The sequence below is a fragment of the Clupea harengus genome, chromosome 23, assembly GCF_900700415.2.
Source record: "Clupea harengus chromosome 23, Ch_v2.0.2, whole genome shotgun sequence".
Taxonomy (NCBI): Eukaryota; Metazoa; Chordata; class Actinopteri; order Clupeiformes; family Clupeidae; genus Clupea; species Clupea harengus.
In genome coordinates this window covers 7,974,777-8,002,639 of record NC_045174.1, presented here as the reverse complement: position 1 = coordinate 8,002,639, position 27,863 = coordinate 7,974,777, and the positions used below count along the sequence as shown (strand labels likewise).

The 27,863-nt window shown below is 42.8% G+C and overlaps 4 protein-coding genes across 5 annotated transcripts in view; all 4 read left to right on the top strand.

Annotated features, from left to right (window-relative positions):
- Positions 1–377: 377 nt before the first annotated feature.
- mettl9 (methyltransferase like 9) lies at positions 378–5,092 on the top strand. 2 transcript variants are annotated; one of them, XM_031561074.2, is made up of 6 exons: positions 378–571; positions 764–857; positions 1,214–1,404; positions 1,766–1,975; positions 2,207–2,391; positions 4,276–5,092. In XM_031561074.2, the coding sequence occupies exons 1-6, from the start codon at positions 540–542 to the stop codon at positions 4,482–4,484; spliced, it is 921 nt and encodes a 306-aa protein (XP_031416934.1). In that variant the 5' UTR covers positions 378–539; the 3' UTR covers positions 4,485–5,092. The 2 variants fall into 2 exon arrangements, with proteins under 2 accessions (XP_031416934.1, XP_012670013.1); XM_012814559.3 differs by having other exon boundaries at positions 379–571; positions 699–857.
- A 513-nt stretch (positions 5,093–5,605) lies between these two features.
- On the top strand, positions 5,606–12,812 carry kdelr2b (KDEL endoplasmic reticulum protein retention receptor 2b). The gene is made up of 5 exons (XM_012814669.3): positions 5,606–5,927; positions 7,656–7,756; positions 8,106–8,264; positions 10,748–11,000; positions 11,321–12,812. Exons 1-5 carry the CDS (start codon positions 5,837–5,839, stop codon positions 11,353–11,355), a joined length of 639 nt encoding a protein of 212 aa, XP_012670123.1. The 5' UTR covers positions 5,606–5,836; the 3' UTR covers positions 11,356–12,812.
- A 74-nt stretch (positions 12,813–12,886) lies between these two features.
- Positions 12,887–20,575, top strand: daglb (diacylglycerol lipase, beta). Its single transcript, XM_012814658.3, has 15 exons — positions 12,887–13,647; positions 13,906–14,057; positions 14,173–14,347; positions 14,738–15,002; positions 15,603–15,725; positions 16,198–16,325; positions 16,883–17,009; positions 17,284–17,367; positions 17,477–17,554; positions 17,703–17,783; positions 17,999–18,126; positions 18,419–18,487; positions 18,799–18,871; positions 19,097–19,344; positions 19,730–20,575. The coding sequence occupies exons 1-15, from the start codon at positions 13,553–13,555 to the stop codon at positions 19,926–19,928; spliced, it is 2,025 nt and encodes a 674-aa protein (XP_012670112.2). The 5' UTR covers positions 12,887–13,552; the 3' UTR covers positions 19,929–20,575.
- Positions 20,576–21,589: 1,014 nt separating this feature from the next.
- Positions 21,590–27,863, top strand: part of spag9b (sperm associated antigen 9b) — a 52,314-nt gene continuing 46,040 nt past the window's right edge. The window contains exon 1 of the mRNA XM_042703199.1: positions 21,590–22,196. Within this exon, the coding sequence (XP_042559133.1) occupies positions 21,897–22,196 (300 nt within the window). The 5' untranslated portion in view covers positions 21,590–21,896. The remainder of the gene's footprint in view (positions 22,197–27,863) is intronic.

Below are 27,863 nucleotides of genomic sequence, written 5' to 3'. Positions count from 1 at the left end.
TCCAAGACAAGGAATAACTGCCCATGACACAAAGTTGTATAGATGGTCAAGAGCGCCGCCTGCTGGTTAGAGAGACTGAAGTCAAATTAATACAATCAATTCACAGCTGTGGGTGTGGGTGTTTTTTTGGGGGGTGGACGTACATTGCATTCATGTCTGAAGAATAATAAGTTATAATTGACAAGGTTCTAGACGTGGGTTGCAGACCGGCAAATTACTCATAGTGTACTCCAACGTCTTCACGGAAAAAAACTGTCTTCAGTGTTGCCTCCATCTATACACATACACAGATTGACCTTCCCGCATATTCTTTGTTGGCAAGTGAAGTGTACCTGGGTTAGACGGTGAGGCTGCTGTCAATTGTTTGCTACCATCATACTCCAGTCCACTTGGTGGCTGCACACAGTTTGAATATAGCTGTTCCCTGCTGTTAATCTTCAATGAAGAGTCATGTGAGGTACACATCAGCTAACAGTGCCGATGAATTTGTGTACTTTTAGAGTGTTTGCGTAAAGGATCGCCGTTCTCTAGTAACAATCATGGGTCCTGCCAAATGTCACCACACCCTCAGGTTTGTTTGTTGATGTCTTACTTTTCTATGAAGGTTTAGTCTTTCAAATCTCATTCGGCAATCAACCGAGGAGAGCAACGAGTCTCAACACAGTCAGTTCCATTTGCCCCATATGTGTCATCCACAGATGAGGACATTGATTTTTGGAGCGTGGGTGGTGTTTTACATCTCTTTTCTGCTTCTTATGCGAAGAATGTGGACAGGGAAGTACGTCCGCAGTCCTCTCGCTCGAGCACTTTTAGTCAACATGGTGTCAGAGAGCGAATCGGGTTCTGAAATTCAAGAGGTAAGCTGTCTGTGTAACTATTACTGTAAACGTCAGTCATAGCATATATGTAAATAGTTAAAAGGCTACGAGGGTGTGCTCCAGGAAAATTGAGCGAGACAGAACAGTTGAGGTGCTTGGCTGAGCGAAGTTGGTGTGCATATGTAATTGACAGGTAATGGAGTCTCACTAAAACAAGTAAGCTAGCTAGCTAGTTTAGTCTGACTGTAGAACATAAAAACAATAAGCATAACAGCGCTGAATTTGAATCAGGTGTGCCAAAATTGGTATTGTGCACACCAGTCGTTAAAAGTTATCTTCCGAGGTTAGGATAGGAGGTTAAGCTCGCAGAACTCTGAACGTGTCCTTTTCTTCAGTGGTACCGCTGCAGTCCTGACTTATTGGGGGATGAGATGAAACCCCTATTCGTGCAGAGCGTGATGGATGCAGACACACAGGCTTTTCTCAGGAAAAGCGAGGAGAAGTCTGGCTGGATGTTCACTCAGCTCTATCACTCCTTCTTTTCCACCGTCTTCAGTCCAATCATGTCGCGAACCTCCATTAACGGGTGAGAATGGAGCTGGGACAGTTACACTGCTCACACATAATACTTGTGCTATTGATTGGTCTTTTTTTGTTTTATTCTCTCTTGTCTGTCTTCCTTGTATATCATTAACAAAAAGAAAAATCCCAATTTGACATTTTATCATTTTGGCAATGAATGAATGAAATCAACGGCAAATTGTCAAATAAATAATGTTGCATATGTGGATCTTAAACCACCCACAATGCCCACTAATATGTCGTCCTTTTTTAAAATCAATATACAATCCAGTACAACATGGTTGTGTATATAATAATGTATTTATTTCGGTCAGAGGCATCTCTAGATAATCCTCTGTTCCTCTTTCCTCACACACAATTGCTAGGTTCCTTGGCCGAGGTTCCATGTTCGTGTTCTCGGCGGATCAGTTTCGCAGGCTCCTCGGCATCGGACCAGACTGGAAAACAGACAGGCTGCTGGATCTGGGGGCTGGGGACGGGGGGGTCACCAATGTCATGGGCTCACATTTCAGAGAGATCTATGCCACAGAGGTGTCCAGCCCAATGAAATGGCACCTCCAGAGAAAAAACTATAAGTACGTGTCAGTGTCAAGCTGACATCTGCTATCCTCTACTCTGTATGCTATATGCCCAGTATTACTTGATGTACTTGTGTTACAGTGGGTATAGTTGAGCTGATTCCTCTAGTTGAGCAGATGTTCAGCTTCTCCTATTATATCTAGTGGGGTGTTGGATTTGTCAACCGTCTTGTGATTTTATGAAGCAATGCACCCCCAGTCCAGTAATTGGTGTCTCTCTCTTGTCAGACTGCTAGGAATAGACGAGTGGCAGAAAACCGGCTTCCAGTATGATATCATCAGCTGTCTTAACCTGTTGGACCGTCTGGACGAGCCTCTTGAGCTGCTGAGGGACATGAAGCAGTCCCTGGTGCCAAAGACAGGCAGGATCATCCTGGCGGCAGTAGTCCCCTTCCAGCCCTATGTGGAAATAGGTGAGTGGAGTTGGACGAATGCTTTCAGCCTTAGAGTTGGCCAGTGATCTTCGTTTTTTGTACATTTATCTTTGTTCTGCACATTAATCTCAGGGATTAAAGTATTCCGGCACCGTGCCGGATTTTGGCTGCGAAAAAAAATATTGTATTAATTTCTTTTTTTTTTTAAACACGTCTCGATATCATCACCATCACTTTCGAGTTTATGAGTTCGTCTGCCAATGAAATGAAAGGAGCACAACTCTCCCGCTCTCAAAATAACATTATTAGCCAATCAGAAGTAGATTGGGGCGGGTCTTGGGAAAATGTGCTTCAAACACCGACTTTTCTCTATCGCTCTGCCTAGGGTAGATGCCCGAGTAGAGAGACATCACACCAAAGGAGAGTAGGATGGAAAGTAAGTTCATGAAAATAAATGGCGTTGGGCATGGATAGAAGAGATGGGAAGGGAAGGACAGTAAGCCTTTTGGTAGCTGGTGTAAGAAGTTAAGAGAAGCAGGTGCTTGCTTCTGCACTTTGTGCTCGAGAAAGCTAATATATGCAACTAGCTCTCCAACACACAACGCCTTTACCGGGAGCAACATCCACAGCTGATGTACCGGCATCAATAACTGACCGTGTGTGTGACGTGTGTTTGACTAAACTGTCAATATCCAATCGGCATGCCGCTATTTTAACACACATGGCATAACACCAGAGTTTAAAAGACGTAAGGTATTTCGGAAAAGCTAAAAAAACGGCATGTTTTCCTTAAATGTCGACGAAGCCACCAACAAGTACATGGACAAAGTCCTGTTTTGTATTTATTTCCCAACAATAAAGTTACCAGTTAGGCCTACTACTTGTAACATTTTAATGTTTTGTTTGTTATTTATTTTATTGATATATTCTCTATTAACAAAGTAATTATGGAAATGTTGCAATATAAAACTACATTATTATCTACAGTTCACTGTTGCACTTTAAGTAAATCGCTGTCCTTTTTCATATATCCTCAATGAAATGGTTGCAAATCAAATCTTCTTCCACTGACATACCCTTATAACATGTCACCTTGTGATTGTAGGTCATCTTGTAACCTTTCAAGGACAAAGCTTAGCAGCAAAACTTGATATTAAAAGAAATCGTGAATGCTACATGTGTTATACATATTGTAGTGAGGTGGAGTACTATTGCTGACCTTTCTTGGGATTGCAGTTTCAAAAGTCTCACCATAATCTGCAATCATTCATTACTAAATGTTTGTTTGTTTGTTTTTTTGACCCTGCGAATGTGTCCATGCCACGGGACACGCCCCCCCCCCCCCCCCCCCCACCACCCACACACCCAAAAAAGTTCAGGCTCAGGATTTTTTTTTGCTTTAACCCCTGTAATCTGTTCTGTACATTTATTTATTTGATGTGCCTTTTTTTCAGTTTTATACGTGTGATCATGTCATGATAGTTTGGTATTCAGATTTTACACACGGTCAATGTAAACAATGCATGTTTACAATGCATTAGTCATTGGAATTGGCTGCATTGGAAAAAGTATTGTACAAATGCAAAAAAAATTAAAAGTGTTCAGACCCTCTGTCACATATGTCCTAAAGATGTAGGTGAACGGGGGGCAGGTAGTTTTAGGATTTAAGAAGGCCATTGAAAAACAACTGCATGCTGTATACATAGACGATGAAGAATCCAGAATTAGTCTTTAACTATTTGCCAGGAGTTTTAGCATATTTTGTAATAAAGGTTTAGCTATTACCAGAAAGGGTGTCCTCTCAGATGCTAATGTACTCTTAATCTTTGAGCGTTACTCTAAGAACATGGTAGAAGCAACCAAACATCCAGCTGTAAAAAAAAAAAAAATCAATCAATCAATCTCTCCCATTTGTCTCCTCAGGTGGGAGGTGGGTACGCCCCAAAAATCATTTGAAAATCAAGGGGAAGACCTGGGAGGAACAAGTGACCAACTTATCCAGTGAAGTCTTCTCAAAGGTTGGGTTGGAAGTGGAGGCAGTGACTCGGTTGCCATATCTGTGCGAAGGAGATATGTACAAAGACTACTATCTGCTGAATGATGCAGTATTTGTACTAAGAGCTCAGGAATGAAGTCTAACTTGCCCTCACTTCAGCGGTTGGTGTCATATCTGGTATCATGGGGTTTTGCAAGGCCAAACAAGAATGCTGGTTTACCTTTCTGTGTGTGGGAGAAGGGTTGCTGTTGGTAACAGGATTATACTGTAAACAAATCTCTGTGAAGTGATTTGGTTTAACGGATCTAAAGATTTTCCCATGATTTAATTTATGTGTTGATGAAGTGGTCTCTATGATATACAGAGGCTGTTTCATTGTGCCATCCACAAGTTCTGCATTTGTCTTTAAAAAACAAACACTGTAGTATTCTTGTACTGTAAATGGATCACCTGTCCATAAAGGTTAATCTCAAGCCTGGTTTTCAGTTAAAATCACATTCTTGAAGTAGTGCCTTTGAATTAAGTTTTTCTTTTGTATAGCAAATAGAATACATTTTTACTTTAATACTGTCACGTTGTTGAAAAAAAGATGATGTATTTGAGGTTGTTGTTGGTGAACAAAAGAAAATCAATACAAATATGCAAGGACCAATGGGAAGACTTGTCCTGTACACTTATGGGCAAGTTGACTCCAGTAAGCACCGTCAACACATCATTCAATAAAAACATTTGTATTCAATAAAATGTTTGTTTTATTGTTTATGGTAAGTCTGAGAGTTGATTAGGGTTAACTGAGTTGATAGACAAGACATGGGTGTTGGTGATAAGGATTTGAGGAACAGTTTTTGGATTTGGAGTTTAGACTCGCTCTTAAGTCACTATTGATTAAAGGAGGGACACTCACAGTAGCATTCACTTTAGTTATATTCATCTGAGCTTAAACTGAATGTAGACATATATGGTGGATTCACATGACAGTAATAACGTTCTACAATTTGGATGATTACCAGGTTTAAATGTACTTGATACCAACACCTGGCATGCTGACAGTTCTTAAGTCAGTCAGAGTGCACTGCAGAAAGTCCACAAAAAAGGAGTAGCCTTAGCGAATTTATGCCATGTAGTAACTTTACATAATTTAGTCTATCCCTCCTTGGTGGAAGAGGAAAACCCTTCAGTGAAAACTCTAGAAAATCTCTGGGACTCACTCATAAGGCCTTCGCAGGCGTGTCTGCACGACCCTCAGTCTGCAAGCGCCAACCCATTCCCAGTTTGCATTGGGCGGGCGTATCGTTGGCCACGTCCCCGGGCCACGTCGCGCAGTACTCGCCATTTTTTCACCCGGTCATAGAATAGCACCGATAAAGCTGTCGGACAAGCACATCACTGACTGTCTGACTTTATCAGGAAGTCTAGTCTGACACCTGCATTCTAAATACATATAGTCTCATTTTACTGAGATAAGACCTACCAGTGTTCTGCGGCAAAATGAACGTTTTCAGACTCACCGGGGATCTTTCCCATTTAGCAGCTATCATCATCCTACTGCTTAAAATATGGAAAACCAGATCATGTGCCGGTAAGTCAGCGAGCTAAATCTATCATTTTCTAAATTAAAACTATAACCTTGCACCTCTTCATACGTGCCACACAAGTGCACAGAGAGCAATCTTGGGTTACATCGCAGAAGTTGCAGTACGCTTTCATAGTCGGTGACATCTTAGCTGATAGGCTAATGTTAGCTAAAGAATCCGCTGTGCCAGCGAGGCCTTGCATTGCACTCAGCTGACTGGTAGCCTGTGTTCTGTAGCTAGCTGGCTAATGCTAGCCTCTCATCTAGTTAACTTATCACAGTTAATTGTCATGAGTAAATGTACCTGGCTAGCATGATTTTTTGACGAGCATCTGTCTTGATGGATTCTCAGGTGGGGTATTTGACAAGCTAAAAAGATGAAATGCACAATAGGAGAAGCCCATTATAATACACAGCCCATCAGAAGTAAACGTTACCATTGAACTTATTAATGCTAGCTATCTCGCAAGCTAACGTTAGCTGTCTTAGCATAATGGCTTTCAACCGTGTCATAATACCTGAGCTCAAGGTATAAGGCAGAAGGCCATAGGAAAGATACAAGTGTTGTATTCGTCATTTCCATTGGCATTTAAAATAACTTTTACCAACACTTTCCAGTGTGCACACTGCGCCTTCAAAAATGTATCCACTAACGTTAACAGGGAGCTTCCATTCACTAGCTGAAGTTAGGGTTGGGGCATTACTGTTGATTTAAACTGAGGTGATTTGAAAGTGAACAATGCTTATCAAATACTCGATTTAGCTCGATCCGTGTGTAGTTTGGGTAAAGGGAATTGATTAATTAGAGAGCTTTCATTTGAATTCATTCATTCGCTATCAAATTCTTCGAATGCTTTTCCAGCCTGACCTCTGACGTGGCAGCCCGGTAGGAGAAGGCGGATATTATAATTCTGCAAGGAAGTAGAATAATGAAATGCATGCTCCCTTATTTCAGACTGTTGTTGAACTTTGCAACGCCGTCCGACTATGCTTTATTTTAATTTTGAATGCTGTTTACTGTCGATTTTCCTTTTTGAACTCCTTGTCACAGTCATGCCCTTTGAGCAACCACGTCGGTCTTTAGGATTGATAACAAACCTTCAGGACGCTCTGTTATCATTGGTGATTGCAAATGCGCCATACTGTTACTCCTGTGTAACGTACTCATGGCAGAATGATCGATACGGGATTGATGTTTTATGATGTAATGCATCTCAGACCTAGGTGTTTTTTTTTGGGTGGGGAATTTGAATTCCAAAGGGAGTAACATTAGTTTGACACTCACTGAGGGCATGTTTACACTTGTGTCCTTACTGACAGGCACAGCCAATGCTCCACCCCCCTGCCCCCCTACCCCTCTAAGTAATTCTAGAACAAGCCCTGGGTGCAAACGTTATCCCTGAGACCTCTGAGACAGATGGCTGCTCGACTCATAATTGGTGGATACATGAAAGTTTTGCTCTTTGTCTTAGTTTGTGGCCTTATCAGGACACCAGGTGTAGTTGCTATAGGGCCTTGACTCCTAATGAGTAACAAGGCAATATAAGCATTCCTCTGCAGAGGGGCGATTCAGGTGGATGTCAGGTAAACACATTTGTTACCGCTCAATCACAAACCCTGCATAAGTTATATCTAAGGTGTTCGAGATGAGGAAGTATTGCGATGGCACTGATGGCACCCCTTTTCAATGACTCTTGTTTTGGTCCACCTACAGCTAACAACCCTGTCTTTCAGGTATCTCTGGGAAAAGCCAGATTTTGTTCGCCTTGGTATTTACCACTCGCTACCTAGACCTACTCACCTCCTTCATCTCCCTCTACAACACCTCCATGAAGGTAAGAAACACAGGGTCAGCTCTTTAGCAAAAGTTTCTTTATGACTGGAGCTTCCATCACCCCCCCCCCCTTCCCCAAATAACAGGGCTGGGAAAAAAAGAGTCCATGTGTTGAAGCACTGGTTCCTTCACTGTTGTAATTATTACACCCCATCTTCTCCAGTAGCTTTCTATTCAGCTGATGGAGAGGTCCAGCTGATTTTTTTTGAATACTTAAACTGAATAGTTAAATAGTTAAACCGTGGTGCGTTCCAATGTCTCAGATACTGTTTTTTCCTGTAGTACTTGCACACAAGTTGATCCCTTCATATGTTTTATTTTACATGTTTACAATATGTGTTGTCCCACAGATCATCTACATCGGCTGCGCGTATGCCACGGTGTACATGATCTACGCTAAGTTCAAAGCCACCTACGATGGCAACCATGACACCTTTAGAGTGGAATTCCTGGTGGTTCCTGTTGGTGGCCTGGCTTTCCTGGTGAACCATGACTTCTCTCCTCTGGAGGTAAAACCCTGCTCTTCTGACTCTTGGACACAATGTGATTTTCTTCCTCAGCTAGCTGCAAGTGTATGTGCCATGTAATTCCTGATCCTTAGGATGGACAAGAATGTGTATTGCAGTCAGCTTCAGATTTGCTGAAGTAAAACAATTTTCTTGATCTGATCAGTTTGCACTTGGTAATATGGACCAGTGGGCTGAATGCCACGACACGCACACACACACACACTCTCTCTCTCTCTCTCTATCTATCTCTCTCTCTCTCTATCTATCTATCTATCTATCTATCTATGAAGTGGGCTAAATGTTCAGTTCTAAGTCAAAGCCACATGTGAGATGTTAAAAGCACTTATATTAAAACAGACTGTGATCAAAATAAAATGCTTTGAAAATATACAGCTGCAAAACATGTAAATGAAAAATTATATAAAATAAATAGCCAATATTAAATAAAAATAGGCTTAACTATGAGAATGCTCCTTCAGTTTCCATCATCCAACACAGAAAATGCAAGTTCAGTTTCCAAAATCGATTGAGTGCACATCATCAGACAACTACTTCCGTGATGATATTTAACAATTGTTGACGTTATGAGGGAGATGGCTACAGTATAGAATCTGAGCTTTTTTGTGGTGGCAATACACGTGTGTGTGTTTATGTATGTGCGTGTGTGTATTTTGTATAGATATAAGTCCTGAACACCATTTACAACTCTATATTTATGAAAAACATGCCAGCTGTCAGCGGCCGCTACAGTGAACGGCCATCGCTGGCCACTATGGGGTCTAGAGAGTGAGAGGAGAGATGCAGACACTTGCACGGAAGAAACAGGTTATGTAACGCAACATCAAACTATACCGATATAAATGGTATTGTCTCATCCTACATCACGTTTGGAAATATATCTAAATACCTTAAGTCTATATTCCACCCAGCCCTAAGCAGTATGAAGTGACTCAGTTCAGTGAGTGTTGGCATAATGGTGGTAAAACGTGCATATCAGGAATAGCATAAGGTTACACGGCACTGCATGTCTTGAGCATCTATCAGTGGTGCCAGCCTTTGCCAGAGACCATAAGTGTTCTCACACACAAGATGTCGCAGTATGAAATTCCTGGCGTAGTCACTCACTAGCTGCTTCTGTCACGGTGGGCTGTCTTGTCGGCCTTCGGTTCTAAATATGTGTCAGTTGGTGGAAAGATTAATCTTGTCTACTATGATTTGATGATTAATTGTGGCTGTTCCTTTTGGCTGTGCGTGTTTGAAGTACATGCCAATTTTACTGTCCACCGGTTTATTGCACTTGGATTTATTTATTTAATCAAACTTCCTTGTGTTCAAGTTATTCTACTGTCTTAAACTCCACCATTGGCATGCAGTAGCAATTGATAGCAACTCCCTTCATAACATTTATAAAAGTTCAAATGGTTTTCATACCCAGGCCGAAAGTATAAACTTTAGTTCCACTAGAGAAGTGTTACTTGTAGTATAGAACTGAACACAACCGGTTGGAAACTACTTGATGTAGTTTTATGAAAATATGTCTGATTTGTTATTTTGTTCATTGCTTTGGATACTGGATGTTATTAACATATTCATACCAGTATAACTGTGGACAAGTCCATTAGGTGGTATACTTAAAGAGGACCTATGATGCTTTTCTGTTTTTTCCTTTTTCTTAAGTGTGTTGAATAGCTTTGTGTATGCAAAGTTACAAAGTCCAAAGTACATGCCTGAGGGAGTAACACTCCTTCCCACAGAAACCACTTTTCTCAGCTACCTTAAACCTAGTCGGAATTCCAGCCCTTTTCATTTGTTACAAGATGATGCAATCTTGCAACACGATCCTTACTGCCCGCCTAGCTGACCAGTCCGACCACCCCTGGGGAGGGGCTTAAAGACACAAGAGCTCTAACAGAGTGTTTCAGAAAGAGGGTGAATAGAGACTGAGAAAAGTAATGTGTTTTTGGAACATTGAACATTAGCTTAATAGGTCCTCTTTAAGTGTTGTTGGCCATCTGTGTGTAATGGAGTTTGTAGTACTTCGTTTGTAAAGTCTTTACCTGTAGCAATGTTCGTGTATATACTGTATGTGTGTGGTTTTCCTTGTGTTTCACCTGAGTTTAGGGGTGAACATCACACAGGCATGAATAAACTATCTCAAGGAGCTTCTCCTTCTCCTGGACCATCACAATTGATGGATAACATCCCTCCATAATTGGCTAGTTTCCCAAACAGGGATTGAGTCTAAATTTGGCTTACAATAAAGAGTCTCCATTCAAATTCCTTCTCGCTGAATTCATCAGATAAAACTCACTCCATTTGAGCCTAATTGTGAGATCTTATTTAAAGAATAAACAAATGGACATAAAAAAGCCCTGCTGATAATGCTCAACTGATTCTAGCAGGTTGTGACCACCTTTTATATTTCATCTGCTGATTAAGTTATGACACTCTCTAAATCTTCTGTTTTCTGTCTTTTCCTCCAGATCCTGTGGACCTTCTCCATCTACCTGGAGTCCGTGGCCATCCTGCCCCAGCTCTTCATGATCAGCAAGACGGGCGAGGCTGAGACCATCACCACCCACTATCTGTTCTTCCTGGGCCTCTACCGCGCCCTCTATCTCATCAACTGGATCTGGCGCTTCTACTTCGAGGGCTTCTTTGACATGATCGCCATCGTGGCCGGCGTAGTGCAGACCATCCTTTACTGCGACTTCTTCTACTTATACGTCACAAAAGGTGAGTGAGGGTGTGGTTTCGCCACTGTTTCTGATATTGAAATGCTGTGCTCTTTAATATTTAAAATATGTGGTTAGTTTTGGTAGCATGGTATTAGTATGGAGTATTGATAATGTGCTAGTAGTATGGTAAGATATCAGTGAAAATGTCCTTTCTGCAGTAGAAATGTTTTGTTTTGTAAAGTGTCTTTCATCCTATCATTTATTTTCAGTGTTTCCCTAACTGTAAGCTTCCTACTTGCGACTTGCCCCAAAAGGTTTTGCTTTGCAGCTAGAACGGTTTAATACATGTGCCATGTCCCCTCTCGTGCTTTTTTTCAGTACTGAAAGGAAAGAAGCTGAGCCTGCCAGCATAAGTGCCAAACCCAGCACCTCAGCAGAATCGCGTGGGGGCACAGGACATCGCTGCCACCGCGCCCAGTGTAAGATGCCTGAGACGGAGTTCGAACAACAAAAACACACAAAAAAGAAAACAAGGGATCTGCCACTGCTTCTTCTGCCGTCTTCTGATCCAATTTGTCAGCAGCTCCAGAACAAAGCCGAGGCCATCCCGTGGCTTCAACCAACTCCAACTCCACCCCCCCACCCCACCCCGCCCACCCCCAGTCCCGTACAAGCCTTCGGATTTCTGTTTTACGCATCTTGCCTTAACCTTTTTATTATTCTGTATAAAGGAAAAAAAACCTAAAAAAAACAAAAAACAAAAGTGTTTTTTCTACATCAAAGGTGTTCTCTCCAAAATTTGACAAACATCAATGTTTAAAACCGACAAAAAGCAAACAAAAAAAACTCTAAAACGCCTTGAAATTGGCATTGTGTGATACTCAAGGGGACTTGTTCTTATGGTGAACATTGACTGTTTGTAAGAGGATTTGAAATCAAAAAATAAATGTGCGTTGTTTCCTGAGATGATGGAAGTATCTGTCGGACGGTGTGCTCCCCCCTTTCCAGCCCCATGGCAGTTATTGAATGGCTGTTGTTTTTCCTATTACTCCGTTGTCAGCCCATGTACATTCCTCCACTAAAGAATGCCAGTTATGGAAGGATGGTTCAAGCGCCATGCTCCTCTTCTTTGTTTTTTTTTTTTTTTTTTTAAATCAGTACAGACCATTCATTCTCTATTACTGTTGGCTACATTACAAAAATGAATACCCCTGCCCCAAAATCCAACAGTACGGTTTAACCTTACACCTGTTAAGAAGTTGAATTTCTGCATCTGTTCACTAAAGTTCATGTCATGTAGTGTCATGATGATGTCGTCTAAAAGGTATAGAAACACTGCCTTATCTTCATCGCTGTAAATGGCCTTGTTCATGTAACTGGCAAATATCCTTTTTTTTTTTTTTTTAATACGCAACCCATTGTTGTATCAGTAAAGTATCAACTTGACTTTTTAGATGGGTCTTTCATTTCAAAGTAGTTTTGCCGACAGGAAGCAAACTGATTAAATCCAGTAACATGGTGTGTAAGATTTTGAAGCTTATGGAAGAGAATTTTTCCTATCTTTCCTATTATTTGAATATAGATATGTCATTTTGTCTTAAATAAACAGCAATGCCCAGAGAAATATAAACACGATGTGCATATTGATGAGCTCATGAAAGTTTTGCTTTCTTGACTTTAACCAGTTTGATTTATTATGGGCATTGTTTCACATTCTCCCAACAATCCTCTCATCTTTTTATTTTCACACCCCAACCATTCCTCTGTTCTCTATAACTTTTTTCCCTTTTCTTTCTGTTTTTTATTTTATTTTTTAAATGGAGCTTTTGCATGATGTTACCATCTTGAATAAAGATTTTATGGGAAACACTCTGATTTGTGGCATTGAATTTACTGTACAACTCCCCCCCCCCCCCATTTTCTCTGTATTACATTGTATTTTGGGGACTTGTATCGTTTTATTTACAAATGATTCTCAGACAGACTAGACGGAACGAATGTGCATGTCACTGTGACGGAACTCTGAAGAGGTGCACAAAGACAGGCAAAACAGTCGTGATATCAAACGAGTCGCGTCAGGTAGATCGTAATTTAATATACTCTTTGAACTAACCACAATTGCTCTGCTTAGAATATATATAGCTTGTAATATCCTTTGAACTCGGGATGATCGAAAGTAGACCACAGACCGATAACAATGAAATGCCTGACAGCTGACAGGCGGCCACATCGACTCACCTAGCGGCGGGCTAACGAAACCTAACAAAACACAGCTAGCTAGTTAGCGTTAGCTGGCAATATATACTGTGTTGTGATGTAGCTGTGTACCTTCGCGGAAGTCTCTTACTTACGTTTTTGAATTTCACTTACGTTTTTGAATTTATGTCTGTCAAGAAATATCTACTGAAAGCGAATATAGCGAACTAGCTTGTTAATGTTAACGTGGCAGAATGTCAGGGCTGCTTGCGTGTTAGATAGGGATAGCTAAGTTAGCTAAACAAATTAGCAGGACATTGGCTGGTGACCATATCCACATTTGGATGGGTGGTGGCTAGATTTCGCAATTGTCCTCACTGTCACTTGGAGCATTTGATAGAAAACGTTGTCAACATGCCTGGAATGGTAGCGTTTGGTCGGCGATGGGGTATCGCCAGTGATGATCTTGTTTTCCCTGGTGCTTTCGAATTGTTCATCCGAGTAATATGGTGAGTTTATCGTCCACATTGTTCGTTTCTGTTTCTTATGGAAGCCTCAAACACGAACGCTTTTAATTATCTGTCTAATACAGTTATTTATATGATCCAGAATGTGGATGCTGCCGTGGGTAATTCTTGTTGGTGGTATTCTTTTGTAACAGCGGAAGTGATCATCAACCACTGTTTCTGACTCTAAACTCTGATACTCTGATAACTTCTCAATCATTTAATCCAATCGTTAAATTCCAACATTACGCTTTATTTCAGGTGGATTGGCTCGTTAGTTCTGTACTCCATCCACAAGGGTCATTTTGATTGTGATGGAGGCACAGTCCTTCATAGTTACCTCGTCGTTCTGCTTGTGCTCCTAGCCGTCATCATCTTTTCACTTTGCGCGATTGTTTATGTTAGCGCACAAGGTAGGTACCACTGCTTATCTGGTAGTTTAATTACATAGCTTAATGATTTTGTCTTATAAAATTCGAAATTGCGCTAACTCCGTTGCCTTTTCTTTAATTCATAACCCTTTATAAGGCACCATAATGAATCCGGGTCCTCGACGCTCCATGACCGCTTTGGTGTACTTTCGGGCTCTTCTGTATATTCCCGAGTTCATCTGGGCCTGTCTTGGAGCTATTTGGGTGAACGATGACAGTGGAGGATGTGACCCTGCCGCTGTAGGGGGCGTCATTGGTGCAGTTATCTCCAGGTACGTGGGGGAGGGTTTGTTAGCGTTTGCTGCTGTGCCTTTTGCACATTGATGTATTCCATGAATGAAATGGTCTGGATGGGGACTGGAATCAGCTCTACATAGCTGTCAAGTAGATCTGTGATCTCGGCTGACGTGAAGGATAACATTTTGAATATTAGGATGCTGAATATTACTGTGCATTGCGTCTCATTGGGAACAACAGAACCAACACTCTCACCCCATTTAGCCCTCTAGTCTGAACATTCATAATGCAAGACATGTTGCAAGTGGCACTAGTTAGTTAGTCCATAAAACTGAAGTTGCGGGTTAAATATTTATTGGTTAATGTATAGACCTTGTGTGTTCCACTCTTCCCCTAAACTTCTTCTTTTCCGTCTGTCTGCGCAGCTGGATCCTCATCTTCTTTACGGTGGTCGGCGTGCTGGTGGTGTTCGACCCGTTGGGCAGCCAGCGACGCACAGCGCTAGCTGAGCAGCAGGGCCTGCGGGACCTGGAGAGCAGCGAGGGGGCCCAGTTCCTGTCGACAGCGCGCTCGCTGGCGGTGCGCGTGTGGGAGAGCCGCCTGCGTCTGCTCTGCTGCTGCCTGCCCCAGGATGACTCGCACCGCGCTGCCTTCAGCGGCATCGCCCAGCTCGTCAGTGGCTTCTTCTCGGTATGTGGTGGTGTAGTGACCTGGTGCACAGGGGCGGATCTGGGTAGGGGCGACAAGGGCAGCCGTCGAGGGGCTGTGCAGGGTGCCCGCACAAAATACATTGTAATTGAGGCATTGGTGCGATCGGTTTTCTATTGCTGATGTGCACATTAATAGAATTATAATAAAGTTAACCTTGTTCTCCTCTAGAATGAATTTCCTATGTCTTTTTAAACTGCAAAATACGATTGATGATACAAAGGGAAACCTCTCTGTTTGGGCTGACATAGTATCTGTGTACATGAGGGGGTCCTCATGGTTGCACACCGACTTTACTGACCTGTTATATAAACAAAATGAACGGAAATATTTAATCTTCCTGAAGAATCAGGCTGCCGATCCTGTTAGTTTGGTGAATGTGACTCCTCTTGTTTACACAAGGAGCACAAATACCTAGTGGAAAGATAAGTATACTATAAATAAGGAATAACCTGTTGTCTGTGTAAGTACAATGAGAGCCACTTAACCCGGAGTCAAATTCCTTGTTTGTGTAAACATATTTGGCCAATAAACGTGATTCTGATTCTGTGGTGTCTGTAATGTTTCTGAACGTCTCTGCAGGACACAGACCTGGTGGCCAGTGACATCGCTGCGGGACTGGCCCTGCTGCACCAGGAGCAGGATAAGATGGAGCAGTGCAGGGACCCGGATGATGTGGTGTCTCACAGCCCCTCCTCTCCAATAGTGAGTATATTCACTTAGTATCTAAGAATATATATATATATATATATATATATATATATATTTTTTTTTTATATGTATAAAACTGTCTATTGATTCTTTGTGCAAACCCCTATTAAGTAGCATTTATGGTTGAGTCCTTTAGTTCTTTAGAAAGAAGACTGAACTTACTATTTGGCTATGAGTATTTGTTACGACTGTGATGCTATGTATAATGCCAGTGTTTGTGTGAAGTGGGTGCTGTCCACACAGGGCAGCTGAGGGCAAAAAGACTGATATCAAAGTGCCTGGAATGTTCCAGAAAACATTCCTTTGATTGAATTTGCTGTGATTTGTGAGATCACTGACCCAATTTAGGCAGCCGTTGAATGGGCCGTCGGCACTGCTGACCCTCCTCTTTGACGTCTGAGAGCATGTTTACTTTGCCCATAAAAGTCACAAAATGGTCTCTGTATTGCTCTCTGTACTCTCTCAGAGGGAAGATCTAGAGATCGAGCTGGAAAGAGCCACTCACTGCATGCAGTTTGCTGCGGCTGCATATGGGTGGCCCATGTATGTCTACTCCAACCCGCTAACTGGCCTCTGCAAACTCAGTGGAGACTGGTAAGTCAGCCACAGCACCAAACTAACTAATACATGTTTTGCATTGTGTACCACCTGTTTGAGACAATATTATAAGTGCAACGATGCAGAAGTTCAAAAAGGTAGCAGATGGATTCCACTCTTTGCTGAAAGCCTTACTGAAGTTGAGGGTCGTTCATTTTACTGACTGACTCGTGTGTGTGTGTGTGTGTGTGTGTGTGTGTGTGTGTGTGTATATACTGTATATACACACACACACACACACACACACACACACACACTTTCCTCCGTTGTTGCCTGTGATATTCACCTTTTAGTCTCTTCGACTTGGACAAATCCACTGTATTCTAGTGAGAGTGAATTGCCATTCAATTATGTGTATGTGTATATGTATATATAATATATAGATGCGTGCCACCCTTACAAATGTTTACTGCCATGTATTGGCGAGTTTCATGATAAGAAACAGTGGCGACCAGCCAACATGCTCACGCAGCATCCTATGCAGTGACACTCAGTAACAGCACAGCTTCCTGTATGGTTCTGCTGAGTGAGGATGGGCCGGTGTTGTGTTTCAGCTGTCGGAGCCGCAGCACTCAGTATGACATCGTCGGGGGCGACAACCTGGGCTGCCACTTCACCTCGATCCTCCAGTCCACGGGCCTGCAGTACAGAGACTTCATCCACGTCAGCTTCCACAACCAGGTCACTCACCGATTGACGAGTCTTCTGCTTTCCTGCACAGGCAACAGCTTAATCCACACACACATGCAGACACACACAAGGACCAACAATACAGCTGTTCTTTCAGCAGTAGCACTGAAGCCCCTTGCCCTTATTGATCTTACCACAACAACATACCCGGTCTTGACTCTCCAGAAATATAATTGAATTTGCATGTGTGTTTTGTTCAGTAACTATTGTCTGTTGTTGTAAGGAGGCATTGTTTTTGAAGAGAATGTGCCGTGCTGTTTTACAGATCTACGAGATCCCTTTCTTTGTTGCTCTTGATCACAAAAAGGAATCCATTTTGGTGGCTGTGAGGGGAACGCTGTCACTAAAAGTAAGTTCAGTCGCATGGCCTGTCAGTGTTGAATTATTTGTAAAAACACTACTCTTTTTGGTTTTTACCTCATTTATTATTATTTTTTTACTCAAATTCTTGTGTGCAGGATGTGTTGACTGACCTCTCAGCGGTATGTGAGAACCTTCCTATCGAGGGTGTCTCAGGAGCTAGTTATGCACACAAGGTGGGTGTCTTTGAAACATGGTAAACACTCTGTGTTTGACCACACTACACAAAGATAATCTGTGAATTTGCACCCTATATAAGGAAAATCTGTTGGGAAGACATTGGTGTGAAAATGTGTAAGGTTGAAAGTCTTGTCCATCTTGTAGGGAATTTCTCAGGCATCCCACTACATCTATAAGAAGCTTGTCAACGATGGGATTCTGAGGCAGGCCTTCTCTATTGCACCAGTAAGAGCTTTGACTTGTAGTCTGTAATTGATTTACTTCACATTTGTTTGCATTGTAGTAGTTGTCTATTTGCAGTGTGATATTTTTAGCTGAGATGTGGTTTGGTTATGGTCACTCAGAGTGTGTGTGTGTGTGTGTGTGTGTGTGTGTGTGTGTGTGTGTGTGTGTGTGTGTGTGTGTGTGTGTGTGTGTGTGTGTGTGTGTGTCTGGTGTAGGAGTACAGGCTGGTCATCACAGGTCACAGTCTGGGTGCTGGCACTGCCGCCATCCTGGCTGTCCTACTGCGCAACATGTATCCCACACTGCAGTGCTACGCCTTCTCACCACCAGGGGGCCTCATGAGGTAACGTGTCACTTCAAGTTTGTGAAGAATGCTACTAAGAGGAATTAAAGCGACTTTTATACACTTGTTGCTGAATGGGGAAACCATGCCAGGCTCAATCAATATTTATTATGCTCAGGCTTTTTGTTGTGGTAAAATTATATACGCCAGTGTATACGTGGTTAAATATGTCCTACCTTTATATATTTTTTTATTTTAATCAGTCATAAGAGTAAGAGATGGTACAATTATGGTAACTGTTTTGCTCATGACATTAAAGTTGCTGGTCTATTTTTTCTCTCACTTTTTACAGCAAAGCTCTGGCTGATTACTCTAAGGAGTTTGTGGTGTCGGTGGTGCTGGGGAAGGATCTGGTCCCTCGGTAAGGACCGTTACTATGGGAGGGGCAGATCAGTGGGGTGTGGAATTAGGACGGGGGGGACTCCAGTGGAAGAATGACCCTGAGAGGGATTTAAATTTGAAAAGGAAGCTAAATGCACTGAACAGAAGCTGCTATTCTTAACCGTGGGTGTAATGGAGGAGCTATATATAGCACTTCTCTATTATGTTGAAGTCAGGTAATGAGGGCTGCCCTCTGCAGGCTTAGTCCTATTATCCACGGTGGTGGGTGGTGTCGCCTGTCTGTTATGAGCTTCATCCATCTGTGTCTGCTCTTGCTGTCCTGTCTCATAGGTTAAGTTTGCCCAACATGGAGGACTTGAAGAAGAGGATACTAAAAATGGTCTCTAATTGCAACAAACCCAAGGTAATTCGATTTTCACAAACTTATATTTCTCCTACCATTAGGAAAATATAAACTCCTTTACATTTATTTTTAAAGTTTAACCTATTTCCCCACCCCCAGGTGTAACAGCCATAATGCAGTACGCAGTATAGCTCAGTATATTATAAAAAAGACTTGTTTCCTGACATCTACTGTATTCATCTACTGTATTTCCTCCCACACATTCCCATCCATCCTCCCTCTCAGTACCGCATCCTGCTCCACGGCTGCTGGTACGAGGTGTTTGGCGGCGAGCCGGACGACTTCCCCACGGAGCTGGAGAACCGCGAGGAGGAGCTGAACGCTCCGCTGCTGGGCGAGGAGAGCCTCCTGGTGCGCAGCTCCGCCTCTTACCAGAGCCTGGCGTCGGACGACTCGCCCACCAACACCACGCACCTACCCCTCTACCTGCCCGGCCGGATCCTGCACGTCATTGAGGAAGGGCCCACACGCAGGTCAGCCACACTCTTACACACACACACACTGTTACACACACACACACACACACACACACACACACACACACACACACACACACACAGATTGATCTAGACAAGCACATGTAGAGCCACATGCACATGTATTTCATGCAAACATGCGCACACACACATGCATGTGCACGTGAGTCATACAATACTGCACTCACAGGCACATTGATGCACCAAAAGCATATTGACTGACCCCATATTCATGAACAACATGTTCTACAAATGAAGCCATAAATACCGTATGGATTGACAGATGCTCATAGTTTAAGTGAGAACCAGTGCTCAGGTTTTGGACAAAAGGTTTGACTGAAGTGCCTCTCTTCGTGTCTCGTCTCCCCCCCCCCCCACGCAGATCCTGCTTCTCGCAGCCGAGGTACCGGGCGGAATGGGCGTCCAGCGACGCGGCGTTCCGAAGTGTCCTGATCAGCCCACGGATGCTGGTCGATCACATGCCAGACGCGGTGCTGCGGGCGCTCCAGAGTCTGGGAAGCGCGCGGGGGTTCTCATTCTGCCCCTCCTCCATGAGTAACAGCCACCTCAACGTCATATGAGACGCCTCCGCTTCCCTCTGCCAAATCACCACCTCGAACTTTATAAGCGGATGTACATTCAGAAGGACATGTCTGGGAGCTGTGCAATGCTGTTTTTTTTTGTTTCGCTGTATGTCTGTCGCGTGCTTATTTATTGATTTATTCATCCCTTGGACATTTTAGTGTAAGTGGATAGAATTGTAAATGATTCAGAGAGAATTGCAGTTTTTGCTGGAAACGAAGTGTGCGTATATATATATATCATCAATTTTGATGTTTTGGGGAATGTTTCAACAAGAAAAAAAAAAAGTGTGGAAGAAACTTGTAAGTGAATGGAACACTTCAGAGCTCCTAATTGTCTGTGTTTTGATCTTTGTCTGGGACTTTTAAAGAATCAGGGTGATCAGTGCCTATGCATAAACGTCAAAAACAAGTCACCAGGAATCACGTTGTGATCTGAAGGAGCAATGTCACTCCATTTCAAACTTTGTTTTCTCTGCAGTGAGTGCATGATATCGAAGCATTTATTTAGCATGAAAACAGTGCAGTGCTTTCGAGAGGACAGCCCATAACCATGCCATTTGTGTATTAACTCATCCGTATGCTGACATATTGTGCCCTTAATGTTGTATTTATTTTTGAACCATTAAATACACTGTGGAAATGTATACCTGTTGTTTTTATATAACCCTATAGTGTTAGCATTTGTAAAATGACCCAGGGACTGCTGTGGGTTGCACTCCACAAAACGTTCAGTGGAGGCATCAGGCATCTGACTTCATCATTTGGTTTAAAAAAGTAACAAGTGGTTGTGACTTTTAGTACTGTAGCAAGGAACATTGGCCAGAAGCACCTGTTATGCACTAGTCTTGTGGTGAGGTCATATGGCGACGTGTTGTGGTATGCAGCTGTGGTATGCAGTCAATAGTAATGCTGTGAGAGGAAGATGTCTTTTCATGTCAGTTTCATTTATCAGAACTCAGCTTTGGGAACAATAGGTTCTCTGGGCCACTGTAGAGAGACTGGAATCAAAGAAAACACTTCAGCCCTCTCTTTTGTGTACTTCTTTAAGGAGGAGCAAGTAACAGACATGTCAGCGCTTTCTCTGTCATTTGCTCCTTAATAAGTAGGTTAACTGCGTGAAATGGATTTTAATGTTGGCATTAGCTTCAGTCCTTTTGTAGGTGCCCAGTGACAGGGTTTCTACTATTGGCAGTACAAATAGGTCTTGACGTTTGAAGAATTTTGTGGTACTGATGTTTGGCAAGTGAACAAGACAGTGGCAGTTTTGATATTAACAGACTGAAATACGTGAGGTCAGATTGACTGATTATCATGTACTTAGTTCTTATAATTATTACAGAATATGTATTTAGAACAAGAGCTGGATTTAGCATTTATAAATCCTGCTCATTGGCAGTCATAAACTTAAATGACAAGAAACTTTTTAACATGAATATTTCAGTGAATTAACTAGCTAACTTACTGGATCAAAACTTGCATTAAAATAGGGTATCTTTGCTTTATTCTCGGAAAACTTGTTAAAAAATACAATGTATTCCTAAAACAATTTCATAAAGTGAATAAAACACCACGTGATGATTTTTGATACATAATCGAGGATTACATTTTGCTCCATTCGTTCCCTCCCATCCCGCTTTTAGAGTGTGACGTCACCATGTGACGGCTCAGTCAACAACTCTTATGTTGGGACTACTTGGAACAACTGGAGTTGCATAGGAAAGGAAATACTACTCTGTGCCAGGCAACTGTTCCTGCACGGCACAGACTGCGAGTTCTTAAACTTTGTGTTACTTTTTATATTCTTTATATCTAAGTTGATGTACACACGTTTAAGCGTTTCATGTCGAAGCTGTTCGCCCAGTAATCATAAGGTGTGTAAGTTAGCGGGCGAGCTAGCTAGCTATCTTAAGTAGCTAGCGCAGCTAGCTATATTTTCATAGCTAGCTGGCAGAGTGAAGGGGAGATATGGAGTTGGAAGACGGAGCCCTTTACCAGGATGACTCTGGCTCCTCCGCTATGATGTCCGAGCGGGTCTCTGGTCTGGCCAGTTCAATCTATCGAGAATTCGAACATCTGATAGGAAAGTACGATGAGGACGTTGTGAAGGAACTAATGCCTCTCGTTGTCGCCGTCCTGGAAAACTTGGACGCGGTGTTCGCTGAGAACCAGGAGCACGAAGTCGAGCTAGAACTGCTGAAAGAAGACAACGAGCAACTTGTGACCCAGTATGAACGCGAGAAAGCTTTGAGAAAAGGCGTTGAAGAGGTGGGTTTGGCAGTTTCTAAACTGTTGAGATGTCGTAAATATTGTTAGACTGACATGAAGCCAATTATTAAGCGAGGCTACCGATTGCACGTTTGCAAGGTGAGCCTTAAGTCATCTTGCATGGAGGAAAGGTGTTCTGGAGTCTCAGCTCGTCACTTATAAGTTCGCGTTAGCTACATAAGACAAGTTAGAACAAGTTAAAGCAACGATGCTTAGGTGTGTTCTACTGTCTTCTCCACCCTTGGTGTTCGGTAATCTGTCTCTACTTGTGCAGTTAACCTGTTGACTGCAGCGCCCTTGCCTTACAATGCATCTTACACTATTGGTAATACATGTGTGAATGCTGATATCTGGGCAAATTTACGAAGTAGCTACTGACGTTTTGCAAATTGGGTGGCAGACTGCCCATGCCGTCCTTCTCATTCAGTGCGCAAAATGGAACGTTACTCACTCCACAACAATTGGCTGCTATGGCGTCTCACCCACTCAGCCAAGTGTGAACTGTCAAATTTACTTAGTTTAAATTGGTCGCACATAACGTAAGCAGGGTTTGTTTAATGTGGCCACACCGCTTAGAGACGTCTGCATACAGCTGGAGAATGCAGTTTGCAAAGTTGGATCAACAGGTGGGCTACCACAGTTTATTGTGGTCAGTCACTTTATACTGATTTCACACATTAAAGATCCTAACGCATTCAAAGTCACTTATATTTGTACTCGTTTTGAGTTCGGTGTTTATTAAAATCATTAAGATAAGATCATGAATGACATTTCCAGAGTTACATTCTCACAAATCCGGTATATGGTATGCCAAACGAATTCTGTTGTAATTTGTGGGTAATGCAGCACGCAGGCACGGGATGCTTCTCTGGGGGCTCGCGGGCTAGTCGCGCGGCTGTAAATGGTTTGTGGAACGTCAGGCTGTCAATTACTAGCCTGACGGTCCCGTCACACAACTGTTCATCTACATTTATTCTGTTCGCGCGCATTGCCAAAACTGAAAATACCATACTTCCTGTCTCCGACGCATCAGTCTTATTATTTACGTGCCGCTAGTTGTTGTATTGGCCAGGTGATTTCGATTTCACCAACAGTGTTCAAAAATACATATATTACACGGACATTATGCTAAAGCCACATTCTTTTTTTACATTTCTGCATATAGACTGCCATGTTTTGAGAAATGTTTCTGTCCTTTTAGTCTTTTTTTATTAAAAAGCTGTTACAGACTTGGCTATACGGTTTAGAGCAGATAGTGGGATTATTAGTATCGCTCAACCAAATTGTTTACTCTCTAATTTTGGTCGGTTCTTCCAGTGGTATCAGATTGAAACATATATCAGCAAGACTGTAATCAATAGGCCATATGAAGAATTCTGCACCTCAATCTTTAACTATCAGGTCACTGACAAACGGTGCTGATTTCACTGTTGAGATTGAGTTTTAATTGGTTAGATAAACAAGCATTGGCAGTAACAGTCTAGCACCATGGTCAGCGATAATGTGGCCATAAATGCCCAGTAATACTAATTAGGATGCATTTTGTGTGGGTGCGTGTCCAGCAGGTTTCACGCCTGACGTGTACATCTCTTATTGGTAAAATAATAATTTAAAATATAGACATATTGTCCTTGTCATCGTGATTTTAAAATGCTCCTGTTTTATGATGAGGAAGTGTTTGTAGGCAAACATCTCTCAGATGAAGAGAACATATCAAACATTTACAGATTGGCTAGAGCACCCTGTGCATAGTCATTTATTTCTAGTGTAAGGGGATTTACAGTACCACTCGTGACTGCAGCTATCAGAATTCTTGAAGTCAGTTTGCTTCCATCCCTGCCGGTGAAGAATATTGAGGCCAGCCATTCTTGAAGTGCAGCTGTGTGGCTGCAGACACCAGTTCCACACTTTTGCTCTGCACAGACTCAAGTGGATCACATTCAACCCCGGGAAAAACTCCAAACCACAAGAAGGGTGACCAGATGACAGACTACTATTGTGGCGACTTTGACCATCTGGGATCTGTGTTGCCTGAGAGCGCTGTAATTCTCATATAAAGAGAACTACACTTGCTGACGCAGTGAGCCAACCTTGATGAACCATAGTTCAACTTCACCCTCATTGGGATGCTCCTTTTAAAAGCTGCTGGACAGTGAACGGTAGCAGTGTGAAAGGGGCTTCCTGTTTTCACTCTTAATGCTTTTCCGAATGAAATCAAAATTGATTTGCCAACACATTTTTACAAGTCAAGTTATTCTCACAGAATGTGGAATAGCTTTCCCAGGCTTCAGAGCCTCCTGCGGTATTATTCTCCATTGCCACTGCCAGATTTCCTTCACATCACTCAGCCAAAGATTATTTCAGGGTTGGCAGGCAGGGCTGCAAGAGTGGGACCAGTATTTGCTTGTTCGCTTTCACAGACAAGGATGAAATGGGACATCCTAGGGTGTCTGTCCGTAGCTCATCAGGCTGGTCTTCTCTGTATCCCAGATGGACCAAGGGATTTCGTGTTGAATCTGAAAAAAAATGTACCAATCAGTTACCTCTTTCTCACTCTCTTTTCTTTCATGCTGTCTTTTTTTCTGTACTTTTTTTTTCGTTAACTCGTCTATTGGAGACATATGCGAAGTACTTACGTCACCAGTGCCAGCATTTTTGGATCACTTAACCTTATTTAGTTTTATAGGCCTAACCTTTGTTAGGCCTATAAAAGTTGATATAGAAGAGAGTGTGCTTAGCAGATGTTACTTTCTTTCTTTCTTTCTTTCTTTTCTCTTTCTCTCTTGGTCTCTCTCTCACCATTCACAACCTGATTGTACTGTGAGAGATGGGAGCCACACTGACCGTTCAGTCACTTTGTTCCAATCAGTCAGATAACATTATCCGCCAGAAAAGACCTTACAAGCATCAGTTCACTAAACCACACTGTACTCTGGGAGCAACTGTGACTGAAGCAGTGAGGATGGAATCACTCACCGCAGCACAGGTGGGAGGCCTCACCTTGAATGGCGAGTGACCGGCTGAGAGGCGTCACCTATTCAGGGCTAGCGCTTGGCTTGGTTTAGTGACACAGGACAGCTGCCATGACCCACAGAGGCACACCTAGGAGGAACCATTGTATTGGACCTCAGTATGACTTGCCCTCTCTTTCCCCATTGGTGCACTGTACTTTTTGGGTCTCTGTAGCTTAGTGTAGGTGCCCTAGTGAAAGTGCTGTCCTTGTCTAAGAGAGGTGTTAATTGTTGGCACGCCTCGAGGCCCTCCACGCTGTCTTTGTCTTAGCTCTTTGTGTGGCTCACCTGCTGTCACAGGTGAAGATTGATGTGGGTGTGGCTTGGCAGAATAGATTTTAACGTACGTGTTCTGCAGGTGCATTCGGTACTGGCTTAATGTTTTCAAATACCTGAAATGCTTAACATGTTGTAATGAAGTGGGGTGTAAAATTGATTCAAGCACTCTGACTCAACTTTAAAACAAGCAGAAAATGCAGACAACAGAGACAACATCATTCAGTGAAATATGTAATTAAGAGAACATTTTGCAGAGGTTTGACCCAAATGTGAGATTGCCATGTGACTCTTGTTGTGGTTTAATTTGGTGCCTTGTGGTTCTCTTCAGCCTGAGATGCGTATGCCCAGGGGTTGTCATGACTGTCGGTATGTGTGGCAGTTGTTTGTGCTTTGTATGTAAGACAATGAGGCTTTCCATTGGGACACATAACCAGGGGAGTGTAGCCATGGCATATGGCTCGTAAGGAGCCCGACGAACAGATTAGCACGTCAGTATCATCTTTCCACCGTGGAGTTGTTTTTGTGTCGTAGATTGAAATGATATTGTTTTTGACTGGCTACTGAAGTAATACTAGAGTTCTGTAGTATGCTTTTGATGTTGCTGCTGTAATTCTACCATAATTCTACGAAGAATCCATTCTAAATTCATACTGAATGTCACTAAAAGAATGCAATGCCCTAGACTAATGTAAGCATATTCATTTAAATTCATTGAACTTCCAGACTCCACGAGGAAAAAGTCTTTGTGATGTCAGAGAAATATTTTGCTGTGTAGGCAGAATTCCCTTGACTTGCAGATGCCTGTTTGAGCTGTTTAACAAACTCCACTCAGCCTCCTCTCAAGAGTTAGAGCTTCCAGCCCCATAAAACCAAACCCTCGTCCCGTTTCGTCTTTGTGTTGCTTTGGGTCTCCTCAAGCAGAGCTGTCGGCTTAAACTTCTGTAATTGTTGAGGACAAAGAAAGCACACACACACACACACCGGCGTCAAGAAGACCTATTACCATTCTGGCATGTCGGTGTGATTTAAGAGCTCCTCGTTCCTCTCTCATGACCTCCCGCATGTGAGGCCCATCACGGCGTGTTAATGTGACAACAAGCCGGCTGCGTTAGCGGGCGAGTTAGCACCGGGCTGTCAAACAGGCTCGCTGTTGTGCGGATGTAAAGAATGTCCCATGACACTCACTCGTGCCTCCAGGGGAGACTCCTCGAGGGAGGTTAAACAAGCCATGGTCCTGCACGCTGCTGTGGGAGAGTCTGGTGCTTCAGACAAACCAGCAGAGGAGCGGGTACAAGAGAAATACGTGTTCTAGAGATCTTAGGAGAGCAGAGTGGGAATGAGACTGAGTCAGAGAAACAGACAGAGGCAGGCTGTGATTCAGACCAACATGGAGAGAGTTGGAAGAAGACTGTGATTTAGTGTACAGACAGACACAGACAGACACAGACAGACACAGACAGACACAGACAGACACAGACAGACACAGACAGACACAGACAGACACAGACAGAGTAATATGGTTTCATGGTGAAGGGATACAGCAAGACCAGGTCTACGATATGATTGTTCCAGGTTAAGGGGTTACAAACTGGAGTCCCTTCCTAGACATTCAGAGGAAGGACTAGGGAAGGGCCAGGAATGTACCGGAAAGGAAAGCTTCCTGAGTTCCCTTCAAGGGTCAGACTATTTCCCAGACTCCCTCTTTACTTCCTCCAGCATCCTGTGTTCTTGCACCAGAGACTTGTCTGGAAGGAGCGGACTCCCATTCTCATTGTGAGTCTCACTGCAGAGACTCGTAGAGAAGATTTGGATCAATTAAGTCGTTCCCTTCAGTTCTGTTTAGGAGTGATTCAGTAACGGTGACACTAAAGTATCAGCTCTGAAATAAGAGTTGCTGTTAATGGTTGTGTAGTTGAACTGTTCGAGACATATTATGATCAGCTATGTCAGAACGTATTTCTTCAATTCAGTCAAGTCCTTACTAGGCTGTTTATCCAGTGTCTAGTCTCTAAACATTGTACTTAAAGACATGTAAGAATGCTGTAAACTTTGTGTCCTTGGTCCCCAATCCAATCTAGTTCGATCAGCTCAGCTCAATCTGTGCTTGATTAAAGACATAGCTTCCGGTTTATCTTTGCAGCGAGTTGTCAACACCAGCATGTGTTGCCAGTCTCGTGATTAATGCCAAACAAAGCCCACATAAAGTGCCTGCATTCACACCCAAATTCATACCCAAGTAACAGTGGCTTGGTATACATGTTCATTCTTGTGAGCATGAAGCGGGCGTGTTTATGGGACCAACAATTCACAAATCTTCTGGTCAGCGCTTGTCAGGCGCACGGCAGTAATAAACGAAGGTCAATTTGTTTTATCGTTA

Bases quoted from the DNA above. Each gene is read 5' to 3' on its own strand.
- mettl9 (XM_012814559.3), top strand. The intron at 858-1,213 runs GTAAGCTGTCTG...CCTTTTCTTCAG, and splicing joins CGGGTTCTGAAATTCAAGAG to TGGTACCGCTGCAGTCCTGA. The intron at 1,976-2,206 runs GTACGTGTCAGT...CTCTCTTGTCAG, and splicing joins CTCCAGAGAAAAAACTATAA to ACTGCTAGGAATAGACGAGT.
- kdelr2b (XM_012814669.3), top strand. From the start codon at position 5,837: ATGAACGTTTTCAGACTCACCGGGGATCTTTCCCATTTAGCAGCTATC. The intron at 5,928-7,655 runs GTAAGTCAGCGA...CCTGTCTTTCAG, and splicing joins GAAAACCAGATCATGTGCCG to GTATCTCTGGGAAAAGCCAG. The intron at 7,757-8,105 runs GTAAGAAACACA...GTTGTCCCACAG, and splicing joins TCTACAACACCTCCATGAAG to ATCATCTACATCGGCTGCGC.
- daglb (XM_012814658.3), top strand. From the start codon at position 13,553: ATGCCTGGAATGGTAGCGTTTGGTCGGCGATGGGGTATCGCCAGTGAT. The intron at 13,648-13,905 runs GTGAGTTTATCG...GCTTTATTTCAG, and splicing joins TTGTTCATCCGAGTAATATG to GTGGATTGGCTCGTTAGTTC. The intron at 17,784-17,998 runs GTAAGAGCTTTG...TGTCTGGTGTAG, and splicing joins AGGCCTTCTCTATTGCACCA to GAGTACAGGCTGGTCATCAC.